The following is a 13,458-nucleotide window of genomic DNA, read 5'->3' on the forward strand; positions in this document are numbered from 1 at the left end:
GCTAGTCTTCCACGCAAATAACGAAATGTGCTAGTCTTCCACGCAAAAATCTGAAATGTGCTAGTCTTCCACGCAAATAACGAAATGTGCTAGTCTTCCACGCAAAAATCTGAAATGTGCTAGTCTTCCACGCGATTAGTGAAATGTGCTAGTCTTCCACGCGAGAATCTGAAATGTGCTACTTTTCGACGCGAATAATGAAATGTGCTAGTCTTCGACGCGAATAGTGAAACGTGCTAGTCTTCCACGGTAATTTGAGATGTGCTACTCTTCGTTGGGAGCGACGATATATTCATACAATTTCGAATTTTACCACTACTTTCGTTAAATTTTGCCCTATAACAAACCTTTCTATATAAGGTCATAACTTGTTCTTTCTAAATAATACAAGTTTCTGTAGCATTAATTATGCAATTTTCTTCAAAAAGGTAATTTAATGAAATAATTAAATTTTTTTGTTTTTTTGTATTTTTGACTTAAAAATATAAAAAATCAAAAATTATGTACATCAACTGAAAGATAAACTAATCATCTTTATTTTGACATCACTAGTTGTTTAATCGGTTATGTTGTTCATAAAGCATGAAGAGTTTGTATCCAATTACACTTTTGGTTTGTCTATAGCAAAAATGTCGGTATTCTACACTTTTTGCAAATATTTAACATCAGTAATGAAAACGGAATGTTAATCATCTGACACTGGAATTTGACGACAGTCTTTGACATGCACTGCGGTTTCGAAATTTGGTCAGTTTTGAAAATGTAATGAAAACGCATTTGACACCAAATGAACAGCTGTCAGATGAAGGCAGTTTTTGATGTCAGTGATTTTGACCTAATGAAAGCCAGCCTTAACAATCCGGACCGGATCCGGTAATTTAAGAACAAGCGAAAAGTTTTCTCTCAAAAATGGAACAAAGTCCTGAAGTACGGGAACGCAAAAACCCACATTTCGTTCCCAGAATTTGAGTAACAGCTGATTCACGTAATTTTTGTTTTTCTCACTTCAATGCAAAAACTTGGAAATCGAATTTTGGTTTCACAAACTTGATTTTAAGTATGCATATAAACATCGAAAATACATCAACAGGCCATTCACTATTCCTAAAAAGCACCAAGCAAATGCAGGCAACGTGTATTTGGTTGCGAAACCACCCCCGTCCCAGCAATGGGTTGTGCGCTGGGCTTGGGACCCGCCACTCTCGCTCATCTGCGCCCATGCCCCGACGGAAGAGAAGGATGAGGCATCCAAGGATCTCTTCTATGAGCGCTTGGAGCGCACGTACGAGCGCTGCCCCCGTCATGATATCAAAATCGTGCTTGGCGACTTCAATGCCAGGGTGGGCAAAGAAGGGNGATTGGGCCTTATCAGTGTGGCTTTAGACCTGGCAAATCCACCATAGACCAGGTATTCACAATACGCCAAATCTTGGAAAAGACCCGCGAGAAAAGGATCGACACTCACCACCTATTTGTCGACTTTAAAGCCGCTTTTGACAGCACTAAAAGGAGTTGCCTATACGCCGCTATGTCTGAATTTGGCATCCCCTCAAAACTCATACGGCTGTGTAAAATGACGTTGAGCAATACCACCAGCTCCGTCAGAATTGGAAAAGACCTCTCCGAGCCGTCAGCGCTTATTGCTTGACATCTATTGCAGGCAATTTGATAGTTTGACAGCCATATTTTCATTTGAAAGATAGCGTGCTGGTGGTAACACCAATGAAATTTTGATATTATTTAAAAATAAAAATATGTTCCCTATTGGATTATTTATGATTACGTTTTAGGAAATTATTCAGCAAATTTTTAAAAGATTTAAATGTTTTAAATACCGAAATTGAGAGAATGTTGTCTGGTGGCGTCATGTGGCAAATGCTTATTTCAAGACATCAAAGTGCCACACACAAAAACTTGCTATCATATTGGTCGTCAAAATGACAGTTGGTAGGCCATCGGTGTTTGCCTGTGGAGTTCTGCGGTAAGAGGCCACTTTTGCGGGTTTCATCACTTTAAAAATTTAAAAAATATGCTATTTCACACCCAAGCAAGTAATAACAAATATTAATAGAAAACAGCTCGNGAGTTCTGCGGTAAGAGGCCACTTTTGCGGGTTTCATCACTTTAAAAATTAAAAAAATATGCTATTTCACACCCAAGCAAGTAATAACAAATATTAATAGAAAACAGCTCAATTTTTGCTTTTATGTTGAAATATCAATAACGTCGTCTCCACGAAGGTATCCCGCAAATGAAAACGTAGCTGTCAAAGTACCAAATTGCTGGCAATATTTATCAAGCTAAAGGCTCTGATAATTATTGCTTGCCAAGAGCAATATGCGATCTCCATGGGCAAAATTTTGCCTGATTATCAAGATAAAAACTTTTGCCTGTGGAGACAGCAAGTAACCTCACCGCAGTGCCTCTCTTGCCATCAAACAGTGTTCTCGTGGTAGAAATGTCCCAGTGTGAAACCTACTAAAAACAATTATTTTTTATTCCTTAATATTTTTATTGAGCTTTGTACCACGATTGTTTATTAGGAAAAATTGAAAAAGCAACAAAGTCTAAGCGGTAGAAGTTATAGCACTATTTCGGAGATCACCACATCTCCTCATCAGACTTCTTTTTTCTAGACTTCAATTTCCTAATAAACAATCGTGGTACAAAGCTCAATAAAAATATTATAAAATGAGATGTTGACAAGCCACAGTAACATTGACAAATATTTTTTATTCCATCGGCAATTTTATGTAGTCGCGAAGGGTCATGACACACGGTCAGTATTTATTGACGTGATCCAAGTATCGCGATATTTATTGACGGTGTAGCGCACAATATTGATAGATCGTGATCCATATCGCAAAATTTCTAAAAAATTTTAAATCTGGATTGCGGATCACAATACCGTCAATAAATATTAAACGTGTAGGACTTTAAAAACGCGATCCATACATTTCGTCTGTACATCTTGTACTCTCATAATGCGAACATGGAAAACGTATTCGCTATGCCTTCGCTATGCCTTCGCTATTGGTGCTTAAAACCTTTCAAAACAAATTGAAAAAAATTTGAATTATCATTGGAAAATAATTGTGGAATGTATTCGTATAAAATAAAAATATTTTTTTGTGTCATAATAAGCGTTCAGCACAAAAATTACGCAAATACTGACGCGATATATATTGAACATGTAGCATTCATGCGCTATCCATCAATCCATCAATATGGATCGCGATACAAATTTCGGATAATTACTAAACGTGTGACAGGGCCCGAATAGAGCGGGTGAACTATCGATGGTCGTGGCCATAGTCGATAGTCACAACCCTTGACAGTATCGATACTATCGAAAATGTCGACACTATCGGTAGACTATCGATAGTTTTGATGAACAAATTCCAAAACTTAAACATAACTTTTATTGAAAATGAGATCAGGATTGCTTAAATATGTCGATATTTTTGTTAAGGAATTAAAGTTTATAAACAATTTTTGGCCTCAAGCAGCACCTGCGCTCTGAAATATGTATGCCGCTGGCTAATGTATATAATGGAGTGAAAGCTACCGATAGTCATTACAAAACCATCGATGTTTTCGATAGTCAAAAGCATCAATACTACCGATAGTGCCATCGATAGTTTTCAAGCTCTAGTCCCGAATTGTTAAAAAAAAATTTTTTTGTTAAAAATTGTGGACAAAAATGGAGGATATAATAATTGAGAATATCCACTCCGTATGTCGTACATGTCTCCAGGAATTAGGGGAGAAGTCATCACCATTGGGTGAAAAGTATAGCCTACATGATAGTGAGGACCTTGAAAAACTGTTAATGGCCTGTACCGCAATGGCTTATGAGGATGAGGTTGAATTGCCCGAATTTATATGCTATTCTTGTTATGAAAAATTGCAAAGTTTTTACGATTTTTGCTGTAAAAGTGCCGAGTCGCTTTTCATCTTGACCCATATTCTGAAAGAATCCAACCGGGATCCACTTGTCCAAGCAAGTTATCGCGGAAGGGAAATTAAACCGGAAAATAGAGATACATGTGTTGAAATGAGCGAGTTATGTGAAGTAATAAGCCCAACCAGAAGCCGAAAAAAACTTCAAAGCAACTTAGAAAACACGGTAATGGAAGGCATCGCCTTTTAAAGCATCCCACTAAAACTATCCTGAAGATTTTAATTGTAGGTACATAATTTCCGCTATTCGCAGGTCTTACAAATTCCAGAAGAGCCTACGGAATCCCCAAAGGTTATCAAAAAAGATATAACTGAAAATTTTGATGAAGTTGAAACTGAAGTTGAGATCGACATAAGCGATATAAAACTAAATGCAAAGGAATTTTTATCGATTGGATCGTACTCCAGAAATTATTATGATTCATTAGAATATTTAGAAATTTGCCGAGAAAGCCCAGATCTGCAATCCGATGAAGGTAGACTAACGGACATAATTATTTCTGAACAGTCGCAGGATAAAGAATATAACACAAACTGCGAAAAATTTAGTGATGACCATTCTGATACATCTGCAAAATTGTCGACAAATGAAAGGAGTAAGAGCGGCAAGAATATAAAAAGGAAAGCTTCCCATAAAAAGAAAAAGCCAACAAAAAGTAAGAAGTTCTCTGAGGCCAAATCCGTTAAACAAAGCCAAATTAACATTGGTGGAGGCGCCGCCAAATTTCAGTGTGAACAATGTCCTCGACGTTGTGTTACTTCGCAAAATTTAGAGGCTCACTTGCGCACCCACCAAGGCCTCAAACCATTTCTGTGCAAGGATTGTGGCCGTAGCTTCAATAACGGAAACCATTTCCGCCGTCACGTGCGCGAGGTCCACGGACCACGACCTGTTGAGCTGACATTCATCTGCCCTGTCGAAGGGTGCGGTAAATTTTTTAATCGAGAAGCCTCTTGCAAAATGCACTATCGGCTCAAGCACAACCCGGCTATTGCGAATCGTAAACCAAAATCATTGGTTTGTGAGGACTGCGGAAAGACATTTCCAACCAATTCAAAATTAATAGAACATCGCTATAAGCATTTACCCATGGAGCAGTATCCACACAAATGTGACGAATGTGGCAAACGATATAAAAACAGAAGAACTTTTAGAGATCATCAATTGCGGCATGCTGGCATAAAAAACTTCATATGCCCTCATTGTGGCGTGAGGAAAACCACAAAAAATGAATTACATACACATATTAATTATCATACGAAAGAGAGGCAATGGCCCTGTTCGAAGTGTGCTAGTGTATTTAACAATTCAGGGAATTTGCGTTTGCATGACCGCATTGTCCACCTAAGGTTACGGCCTTACATGTGTAGCTATTGTGATAGAAGTTTCGGAAAACAAGCCACTTGGAAACATCATGAAATGCGGCATACCGGCGAAAAACCTTACGGTTGTGATATGTGTGGAAAACGTTTCATTCAGTCAGTGGCATTGCGCGCTCATATGAGAAGCCATAACGGAGAAAATTCCACAAAGTCCATTAAACAGCCAATCAAAGAAACCCCAGTAGCAATTCTGGAAGGCATTGTGGATTCCGAAATATAAAGTTTGATGCAAAAATTAATAGTAAAACGGACTTGGTGGAGTCAATTGCATAGTATAATGGTACATCTTAAAAAGCGAGAGATAAGTGCATTTTGTGTAAATAAATTTTAAAAGATTTTTTCACTATTACACACTTTTTTGCTTATGTAAAACTTCAAATTTGAGGAATAGCAATTTGTACATTGATGGTGATGGGTAAGGGGTATTCACACCGCAGAAGTGTCTTGTTAGTCGGCAGAAAAAGGTGTTTCGTAACAACTAACCCAGGTTTTAACAGGAGTAATCAGACGAAATAAGCTTCGAATTTATAAGTATGTATGTTCATTATCAGCACAATTCTTAATACTCCCGGGGAGTTTGTTCTCCGGGAATTTGTTACCTCAAAAATTTGGGAGGAGGAAATTCGAACTTCAAAAAAGGTGATTGACACTTTTTTGACAGCTCAACTCATCCATAATAGGAGGAAAGAGAAAAGAAAAGGGAGAGAAAACTCCCAGGGAGTTTCTAATCAGAGTCGGCCTGTATATATCTTGTATATTTGTTAAACTACATATTGCTCATTTACTTCAATAGTGTCGTAACTCAACAGAGAAACTCGAGAAAAACGGGTTTAAAGTTTTAAATTTACATACATACCTAAAGCTGCCTTAAGACGTGTCGATTTTTGTCGTTCAACCAAAATCGAGCTGAGTAAATGGCAATGCAACCGTAAAATGTAGGTGTTTTCACTGGTGGATTTTCCAGTCGGCAGAAATCGACCCGTGTAAAGGCAGCTTAACCTACAATATTTTTCATTTTACAGGAGAAGCAAAAAAACTTTATAAAAACATGTAGTACCAAGAACAGGAGGGTCTTTTTAAAAAGTGGCATGCAACTCCGTTGTTTTGGTACTAACACTTTAAATTTCTATTCCAGGTGTATTTCAATACATCGTACAAAAATCTGTGAAAAACGCAGTTTCGAAAAAAGTGTTGATTAGGGTATTTGTGAATTAAGGTAACGATTTACTTCCATAGTAAAAATTAATACATGTTTTGTTCTTGTGAAATATTGGTAATCAACACAGCTATGAAATTTTTACACAACATATAAAAAGAAGTAACGGTACCCTATAAACATTCGGACTCATTTTAGAGTCAGAAGTCTCAGAATTCCTTTCACTTCTACGTGAACTTTGTTCATTTATTTATCTCGGAATTTATGACACCAAAATAGCCGGAAATGAGTCTGGCTGGTTGACTGGTTTCTTTCGGCATAGATAATTTGACAGTTAAAGATAAATCTAATAAATCTACCATATGGCAGCTGCTGCAATAATGAAGGCATGTGGCAGCACCGTTTCAATGTCAAATTTGACACAAAAAAAATACATTCGGTGAAAATCGGCGAAAATCGATTAATTTGATAATAATTTTGTATATTGCCAGGATATTATTAAAAAAAAATTGTGAAACCGAAAAATAAGATTTTAAGATACCATGAATCAACTATCGCGCAATAATTTACAAGAATTTTGCCGCACTTGCTTGAAAAGCTTGCAAAAGCGCCGCAGACGTGAGCGGGAGTCGTCGCCCACTAGTCTGGAGCTGCTGAATGCTAACGACTATGACAAGGACATTGATTCTGATTCCATACATAGTTATAATCTAAGTTTGCTGCCAGAGTTACAAAAATTATTCGTACTATTTACATCTTTAGAATTTTCGGAAACGGACAATGAGGATGTTTATCCGCGGAGCCTCTGTCAACTGTGCTATGACAAGATGATTGATTTTCAAGAGTTCCGTCATTTGGCAATTAATTCGGCAGAAGTCCTATATAAAATTGTAAACAGTTTAGATGATGAATTGACTAAAGCACCAGATGAAGCATATCATCTTCAGCCCAATGAAGACAAGGAAGGCATACTAGAAAAGTTTAATATCGAAAGAAGCTACCAAAACATACATGATGACGACGACCAACTGGTAAGAAAAATCTGATCCGTTTTTCTTGAAGTCTACGAAATGACCATCACTGAATTCGAATTACTTTGAACCACACACGTTCACAACACATGCGACAGTAATAGCCTAGTAGAGCTTGAAGAATTTTTGTAGAATTCACGAAAAACGAAACTTGATGAATTCGCGGCATTAGTCCCTATTATCTGGAACTTCTTAAATCTTTTGTTTTCAATTTTAATATGTCATTAAAAGCCAGATAAAACGCAAAAAGCATGATATCCTTCCGGATCTATCAGGCAGGTTCTGCAATTCATTTCCGAGTGAATTTCAAGACTTGGAATCTGAATTCAAAGCGAGTTAGATTGAAATTCACTCGGAAGTGAATTGCAAAACCTGCCTGTATAATTGTAGCACTTAAACTTGCTTCCGGAAGCGAGTTGAACCTCTGTTATGATGTGGCTACCCCATATACATATGTATATATAAAGATTATTGCAAATAATATTTAACGGCTGGTATAATAAATAGCACTCCTCAATATCATAGTATAAGAACGCGTTTAATTATACATACATACGTATATGTATTTATGTCCCATGTGTTAATTTTCAGCTCCTACCTGAACTTGCACCTCTAAGAGAAAATCTAATTAAGAAAGAGCCTCTTGATTATAATAAGCCAGATAATCATTCTGAAATGATTCTGCCAAACGATATTTCTGAAAATTCGACTGATGTGATCGTCAAAACCGAAATCGATTTGGAATACGAGAAAAAAGAAAACTCACTATTTAACGATAATAATGCATTAGACACAACTTATAATTCGATTAGCGATGATGCTGATGACGAGGATCGCACCTACTCTAGCTCTCGTAAAATACGCGACCGCAACAAAAAATCTTTGAAATGCCCACGCTGTGATAAATACGTGTATAAACAGGTTTACCTGGACGCCCACATTCGCGGAGTACATGAAGGACACGAAAAACCATTTCTTTGTTTGGAATGCCAAAAAGCCTACACCCGCTACGATCAACTGCATACGCATATTCAATCGCATCATATGTATGATGCAGTTTTTAAGTTTAGTAATACCTCGCAAATGAATGACACAAGTAAGAGATTTTGGTTTGCTTTTTTATATAGTCAAATCACTGTTATAACTAACGTTTCTATATTTTAGCCTCGTTCCGGAGTGGACTGCAATTCAATAGCGATATAATCTGTCAACAGTGCTTCAAGCAGTATAGTTCAAAGCGCGCTTTGTCCGAACATCTGAAACGGCATGCTCAAATCAAGAATCATATATGCACAGAATGTGGCGTAGGAAAAGTTACAAGTACAGAATTGCAAATTCACATGCGCACACACCAATCTAATTTAGAGAAATTCAAGTGTAGCATTTGTCCACAGGAATTTAGTCACAAGAATGCAATATCCCGACATGTACGAGTTGTGCACGAGGGCCAACGTCGATTTCCGTGCAGTTACTGCCAGAAACGTTTTTCCACACGCAATTCGCAGATCTCGCATGAACGCTTGCACACCGGCGAACGTCCCTTCAATTGCGAGGTATGCGACAAACGTTTTGCGCAGGTGGAAGGACTAAAATCGCATATGAAGAACCATGACAAAACTTTGCGCAAACATATATGTTCGTTCTGCTCTGCAAGATTTATCACGAGAAAAAATCTAATAAATCATGAAAGGCGACATCAAGGTGATAAGCCCCATCTCTGTAATGCTTGTGGTCGTGGTTTCTTTTCAATTGAAGATCTCGGCGCACATAAGCAGTCACATACCGAAGATGAGTTGCATGGCAAGTTGGAGCCGAGTGATTATGATACGTATCAAGATGCTGGCGATAGTCTTGGAGAGCCAGCAATGGAAGCGGAGTCCTGTACGGATAATCGGCTTGGAGCATTTTTTTCGTATATCAAATCGCAGAGCAGCAACTGATGACTTTTTTAATTTGAAGGCAAAGCTTTCTTAATTTGCAATAAATGGGTCCAATCGGGTTAATTATATTAGAACATACACATACCTCAGTTCATGGGCTATGAAGTAGTTACACTAATTTGAACTAAAATATATTTATTAAAGAAATATTGCATGTTTATACTTAAAAATGCGGTTGTTGCCCATGATTTTAAAGCAGACTGGACATCAACTATAGGAGCTTTCTAAAAGGCGCATGTATCTGAGTATACTATTTCTGGCTATAACGATTTTTATGGAAGCAATTTCTGCTATTAAGTTTTTTTTCACAAGCGGGGATCTTTAAAGCCCACTCACACTTGTTCGCACGGGTCAAACCAGGGCTCGAATCGTAACATCCGTTCACGGATCGAAAACCATACGAAAGAAAATTGCGTGGTACGTTCTCTGCTGGTACCGTCAATACCATACCGTAAACATTTAATTAGATACACCCAAAAATCTTCATTGTAGGGATGTCAGTGGCAAAAATACATCGATGTTTTTGTTTGATTCGATTCATCGAAATGTACATCGATATTTTTCGATGCATCGAAGGGCATACATCGATGCATCGATTTGCATAGGATTTTTCAGATAATGTTTCACAACAAAATATGTTATTAGCAAAATTGTAGAAAATTTGAAATAAATTACTGCACTGAGCTAATTGTGTGTCTAACGGAACTTCTTGCAGACATTTAAATTTTTTGGCCAAATTCACTTCTTTTTTTGAACAATTATAAAAACTGGAATGACGGTTCAATGTACCGTAGATGTCAATTTTGAAAAAAACTTCGTATTTACACATCCAGTGGAAAATTTTCGATGAATCGAAGCAAAACATCGATATTTTCGATGCATCGATGTTTTTCCGACATCCCTACTTCATTGTGAATGGTTGTTAATAAACGAAGAAGAATTGTGTAAACGTCAGTCTGGTTTGCGGAAATTTCTTTTTTATGAATTGATTGGAAAATAAAAGACCGGAAATTTTCTATAAGAAAGCTCTTTGCAATAAATTTCAAAGCGTTCTTTGATAGTTTTAATATTTAAAAGTAGTGTGTATTTTTTCGTAAAAAAAAAAAGATTATGAACCCTTGTGTTGTAGCCACCCCACGCCCGGATTTAGATGGCGACGAACGCTGGATTTGGTATGTTAATTAGCTCCAAATTTAAATAAATTCCAGCAGAAGCATACCAAAAATGCTTCGTTTTCTAAAAAAAATATTTTTTTTTTAGCATTCATCGGCGTTTCATTTCCGAATGCCGAGAGAAAGATCCCGACGTTATATTTTTGGGAGATTGTGTGTTAGAAACTCTGCAGGATTCGGAAACTTGGAATCAATATTTTGCACCGATGCATTGCCTTAACTTTAGCATTCGCGGCGATCGAACAGAAAATGTGCTGTGGCGCGTGGAAAATGGCGAATTGGACAATGTTAAACCGAAGGTTGGTTTCACTACTATAAATGTAGGGATATCTATCTACCTGTTTTATTATTGGAGCTTTATATATATGTATATCCAATATGCTTACCACATATTTCTAATTATATATCAGATTGTTGTATTGCACGTGGGAACAAATAATATAGAAAATAGTGCTGAGCAGATAGCAGAAGGCATTGTAGAAATAGTGCATAGAATACGAGCGAAGTTGCCAGGAACGTATATCGTGTTACCGGTTAGTTTCAACATAAATATAAATTACTACACCATTTAATGATATCTTCTCATTCTTTCCGAATTTACTTAAAATTATAGACCTTACTACCTCGCGGCCATCTTCCGAACAAGCTGAGAGAAAAAAATGCCGAGGTGAATCGAATTGTAAAGGAGAAAGTGATTGGTCTCAATCAGGTGCAAACAGTTTGCATCGGCAAAGGTCTGTTACAAGCAGACAATACTATTAGTCATCACGATATGTTCGACTATAAAAATTTGACGAATAGCGGCGCGAAAAAGGCTTTTGAACCGGTTCACGATTTACTTTCACAAATTTTAAATGAAAACGAACCAGAGAAAGATCTAACGCCTTCAGAATAGTTGCGATATAGATGATCACGAATACATCTACATCAATCACAACATCGGTATCACAAAAACGGAAAAAAGACTACAAATGCCAGACAAAAAGTTTCCTTGGCAGCTTAAAGCGGCAACTGGTCATTTTACAATTGCTCACATACTAATGCTAGTTTATTTACACATTAAATATGTTTGTCTCATTAACTAAAATATATTTTATGCAATATTATTTATTATACTTATTAACTAAATATGCATGAATTCATAATCGCATGTATAAATACATACACACATCATGAGTAAATTTTCCAAAGAGGATATACATATGTATGGTGGGCCACGGCCTTGCATTAAATAAATTATAATCATATCTACTTTTGGTTATGAACATGGCCAAACAAGATCTCAAACTCATTTGTAGATATGAAAGTTAAGCATTCCATACCATCTGACTTCCAAAAAAGATGTAAATAAATTATATATGTATGTATTTAATTTCCTATAATTTTCTTTATCTGAATCGCACTATATTTGTATTATTTTTTATTTTTAATATACATATATTATAAATATACTTACTATTTTAAGTTGAAAATGAATAAATGCAAACATATTTTACATACAAAGGATTTAGTTACATATACATATACATACATACACCGAAAAAAGAATTGGCACTGAGAATTTTTCACAGTAAGTGCAAAATTTTAATTTTTCCGGATTTTTTTTTTTCACAAAAATGCTTCATACTTTAAAACAAAAAAAAAAAAAACATAAAACGGGTTGCAGTGGGGGGAGGGGAGGGGGGGGCGGCAATCCATCTTATACGACTGAAGTATCACGTAATTTTCTTTCGTGTGGTTTTCGGTCCGTGAACGGATGTTACGGTTCGAGCCCAGAGTTTGTGGACTTAATGCGGTGTTAAATCACAACGTTCGTGTTTTTTTGTAGCTTTGAGAACTTGAAAGTCCAGAATGGCAAGGAGAATCAAATTATCCTTAAAATTCCAGGTTTACCATAACCAGAAATTGAAGAAAATCCACAGGAACAGTTTAAACAAGAGCTGTAAACATCTTATTTTAAATTTTAATTATTTAAAAAAAGGTTTAATATTTATACCCGAGCGCACTTGTGCACAAGGGTATATTAATTTTGTTCACATAACGGTTGTTTGTAACAGCCAAAACGAATCGAGATAGATATAGACAAATGTATACATAAATGATCAGGATGAAAAAAGAAATCGATTAAGCCATGTCTGTCTGTCCGTCCGTCTGTCCGTCTGTCCGTCTGTCCGTCTGTCCGTGTACACGATAACTCGAGCAAAAATTGAGATATCTCAACGAAATTTGGTATGTAGGTTTCCCTTAATCCAAGGTAGGTTGTGCGCCGGGTATTTAATGTTCGGCTCCGCCCGAACTTAGACTTTCTTACTCGTTTTAAATTAAATTTTATATCAATATAATATATGTTTTTTACTCTATTAATTTTAATTAATTTATTTTTGTATTTTTTTATATATTTTTTTTTAATTATTACGCGTTACGAATCGAGTTGAATAAAATGGCATTCACGAGGCGAGATAAGCACTGAGTTCAAGTTATGCAGGCGGTACGCAGGCGACATTAGAGGCATCCCGTCGCTGTCCGGGGTCGTTTAACTTCAAACAAAAGGCATCGATGTCATTGGCGGACGCCAATAGCGAGGAATCGTTAGCTGAAAAAGCTTTGAGATGTAGAAGTTAAACAATGACACCACCCATTGCAAAAGCTTGTTTGATTCGTTGAGGTTTCGAGATTTGATCTCTAAAAAGTACTGAGAACTGGCGCAAACAGATATCTGTATATATATAATATATATTTATATGTAAGTAATATATATTTCGCGTAGCGTGGAATGACAAATGGTGGCGAAAAGCATGTGACCAAGTCCATTG

At 36.7% G+C, this 13,458-nt stretch overlaps 3 protein-coding genes and 1 long non-coding RNA gene across 6 annotated transcripts in view; all 4 read left to right on the forward strand.

The window, feature by feature from the left end:
* LOC108368087 (uncharacterized) overlaps window positions 1-13,458 on the forward strand; it is a 20,868-nt gene that overhangs the window by 4,820 nt on the left and 2,590 nt on the right. The gene's annotated exons all lie outside the window — the stretch shown is intronic.
* LOC108368081 (zinc finger protein 2 homolog) lies at window positions 3,629-5,695 on the forward strand. 2 transcript variants are annotated; one of them, XM_017622838.1, is made up of 2 exons: window positions 3,629-4,129; window positions 4,193-5,695. In XM_017622838.1, exons 1-2 carry the CDS (start codon window positions 3,704-3,706, stop codon window positions 5,564-5,566), a joined length of 1,800 nt encoding a protein of 599 aa, XP_017478327.1. In that variant the 5' UTR covers window positions 3,629-3,703; the 3' UTR covers window positions 5,567-5,695. The 2 variants fall into 2 exon arrangements, with proteins under 2 accessions (XP_017478327.1, XP_017478328.1); XM_017622839.1 differs by having other exon boundaries at window positions 4,217-5,695.
* Window positions 6,232-9,633, forward strand: LOC108368082 (zinc finger and SCAN domain-containing protein 12). 2 transcript variants are annotated; one of them, XM_017622841.1, is made up of 4 exons: window positions 6,232-7,204; window positions 7,265-7,533; window positions 8,125-8,629; window positions 8,698-9,633. In XM_017622841.1, the coding sequence occupies exons 1-4, from the start codon at window positions 7,045-7,047 to the stop codon at window positions 9,471-9,473; spliced, it is 1,710 nt and encodes a 569-aa protein (XP_017478330.1). In that variant the 5' UTR covers window positions 6,232-7,044; the 3' UTR covers window positions 9,474-9,633. The 2 variants fall into 2 exon arrangements, with proteins under 2 accessions (XP_017478330.1, XP_017478329.1); XM_017622840.1 differs by having other exon boundaries at window positions 6,232-7,533.
* Window positions 10,397-11,914, forward strand: Paf-AHalpha (Platelet-activating factor acetylhydrolase alpha). The gene is made up of 4 exons (XM_017622843.1): window positions 10,397-10,645; window positions 10,734-10,944; window positions 11,056-11,178; window positions 11,259-11,914. Exons 1-4 carry the CDS (start codon window positions 10,584-10,586, stop codon window positions 11,538-11,540), a joined length of 678 nt encoding a protein of 225 aa, XP_017478332.1. The 5' UTR covers window positions 10,397-10,583; the 3' UTR covers window positions 11,541-11,914.

Source organism: Rhagoletis zephyria, unplaced genomic scaffold (genome assembly GCF_001687245.7).
Source record: "Rhagoletis zephyria isolate East Lansing unplaced genomic scaffold, Rhagoletis_zephyria_1.1 Rzeph_scaffold_02947, whole genome shotgun sequence".
In the NCBI taxonomy this organism is placed as follows: Eukaryota; Metazoa; Arthropoda; class Insecta; order Diptera; family Tephritidae; genus Rhagoletis; species Rhagoletis zephyria.

Coding starts and splice junctions, on each gene's coding strand:
- LOC108368082 (XM_017622840.1), top strand. CDS start 7,045: ATGAATCAACTATCGCGCAATAATTTACAAGAATTTTGCCGCACTTGC. Junction 7,534..8,124: donor ATGATGACGACGACCAACTG/GTAAGAAAAATC, acceptor GTTAATTTTCAG/CTCCTACCTGAACTTGCACC. Junction 8,630..8,697: donor CTCGCAAATGAATGACACAA/GTAAGAGATTTT, acceptor TCTATATTTTAG/CCTCGTTCCGGAGTGGACTG.
- Paf-AHalpha (XM_017622843.1), top strand. CDS start 10,584: ATGAACCCTTGTGTTGTAGCCACCCCACGCCCGGATTTAGATGGCGAC. Junction 10,945..11,055: donor TGGACAATGTTAAACCGAAG/GTTGGTTTCACT, acceptor ATTATATATCAG/ATTGTTGTATTGCACGTGGG. Junction 11,179..11,258: donor GAACGTATATCGTGTTACCG/GTTAGTTTCAAC, acceptor TTAAAATTATAG/ACCTTACTACCTCGCGGCCA.
- LOC108368081 (XM_017622838.1), top strand. CDS start 3,704: ATGGAGGATATAATAATTGAGAATATCCACTCCGTATGTCGTACATGT. Junction 4,130..4,192: donor AAAGCAACTTAGAAAACACG/GTAATGGAAGGC, acceptor TTTTAATTGTAG/GTACATAATTTCCGCTATTC.